We start from the raw sequence: 1858 nt of genomic DNA on the forward strand, positions 1-1858 counted from the left end.
TTACAAAATATTGCTCGGGTATAGGATAACAGTTACTGTATGTGATATCTCAGAATTATCGAATATGATCGAGAAACTTAGCATAAGATAACTCTGTTATGTCAGTGACGTGGTCTCTACCAAAATTTGACTAAGTTCAAAAAGTCAAATACAAAATGTCAAAAAGCTTGGAACTCAATGTTCATGTACCAAACATGATTCTCACACACAAAGTTTTTAACCTCTCTCCACCCGTTCCTTAACATAATAATTTGAGGAACACTACTATTTGGGTGACATCTACCGAACAGATATGTAAATAGCAGAAACATAAGGAAAACTAAGACTGTATTCAACTTTAAATTTGTATAAAAGACAGAGAAGTGTTCATCACTCACTAACGCCGTCTGGCGTCTGTCTTTGGCTGTTGTTATCACACAGATATTTCTGTATTGAAATAAAACGTTCACTTTAATTTCGTAAATTGTTACAAAGTGATTCTTAATTAACTGCTTAATTTTCATCGCTAAAAATATAAACGTACTTTATTAGCCTAACTGAAGTGTTGTTTTCTGATACTTATAGCAACTAATACTATATACATAATCTCCAACACAGAAAGTTTCTACATATTTATATATTTAAACAGTTAATATAATATGTTATTATTACATTCGTTCCTCCGTACTTTAAGTAGCCCACAAATAGATAAGAACTATTCAAGTATGCAGACAGACAAACAAAATGTTTGTTATAATTACTACATAAAAACAGACAAGCGTGGTTAGGTGTAACTATTTGTTGTTGTTTGTTTGTTTTTAATCGTGTAATTTCTTGTTTAATTTTGTTCATTGACCCAAAAGCTCACTAGAGGAAACAAAGATTATACCATCATGTTCTGATCTTTCTCTTCTTTTAGGATGTTACCGAGTGACGTGTCTTGAGCCAAGCCAGCCAGAAGTACCTGTCTCAGAATCTAATGGAACAACAAGTGACACCGTCCCTGAAGGAAGTCGACAACTGTGTGTTCAGTTCCTAGATATGACGGACTGCCACTCCTTGGAGGACTCTGGGCTGAATGTGGTTGTCCGTAACTGTCCTCAGCTAACCCATCTCTTCCTTCGACGTTGTGTCCAGCTGACAGACGTGGCGGTCAAGTATATTGCTACTTACTGTGTGATGCTACGGGAACTTAGTGTTAGCGACTGTTTACAAGTTACTGATTTCGGTCTTTACGAACTTGCCAAACTGGGACCTAACCTACGGTACCTCAGTGTGGCTAAATGTCACCAAGTTTCTGATGCTGGTGTCAAGCAAATAGCTCGCCACTGTTACAAGCTGCGCTATCTGAACGTTCGAGGCTGTGAAGCCGTGTCCGATGACAGTATGGAAGTGTTGTCCAGAAGCTGTCCGAGGCTCCGGGCGCTGGACATCGGCAAGTGTGACGTCACAGACTACGGACTGAAGCTCCTGTCGGAACACTGCCCGAACCTGAAGAAGCTGAGCCTCAAGTCCTGCGACATGGTAACAGATAAAGGAGTCCGAGCTATCGCTTACTACTGTCGGGGTCTCCAGCAGCTGAACATCCAGGACTGTGCTATTACCGTGGAAGGTTACAGGATGGTGAAGAGATGTTGTAAACGTTGTATCATAGAGCACACCAATCCGGGCTTTTATTAACATGTAAATAAACACGTGTGCCGTACTGGACTGCGCCATTACCGTGGAAGGTTACAGGATGGTGAAGAGATGCTGTAAACGTTGTATCATAGAGCACACCAATCCGGGCTTTTATTAACAATGTGTAAATAAACACGTGTACCGTACTGGACTGAGCTATTCCTGTGGAAGGTTACAAGATGGTGAAGAGATGTTGTAA

General features: G+C 40.2%; 1 protein-coding gene across 1 annotated transcript; it reads left to right on the forward strand.

Moving 5' to 3' along the window:
• Positions 1 to 898: 898 nt before the first annotated feature.
• Positions 899 to 1852, forward strand: LOC106477795 (F-box/LRR-repeat protein 7-like; the record flags this gene model as incomplete). Its single annotated transcript, XM_013938319.2, has 1 exon — positions 899 to 1852. A coding segment is annotated over one exon (761 nt), but the record flags the coding sequence as incomplete, so codon positions are not given.
• Positions 1853 to 1858: the final 6 nt, after the last annotated feature.

The sequence above is a fragment of the Limulus polyphemus genome, unplaced genomic scaffold (genome assembly GCF_000517525.1).
Source record: "Limulus polyphemus unplaced genomic scaffold, Limulus_polyphemus-2.1.2 Scaffold79611, whole genome shotgun sequence".
Lineage (NCBI taxonomy): Eukaryota > Metazoa > Arthropoda > Merostomata > Xiphosura > Limulidae > Limulus > Limulus polyphemus.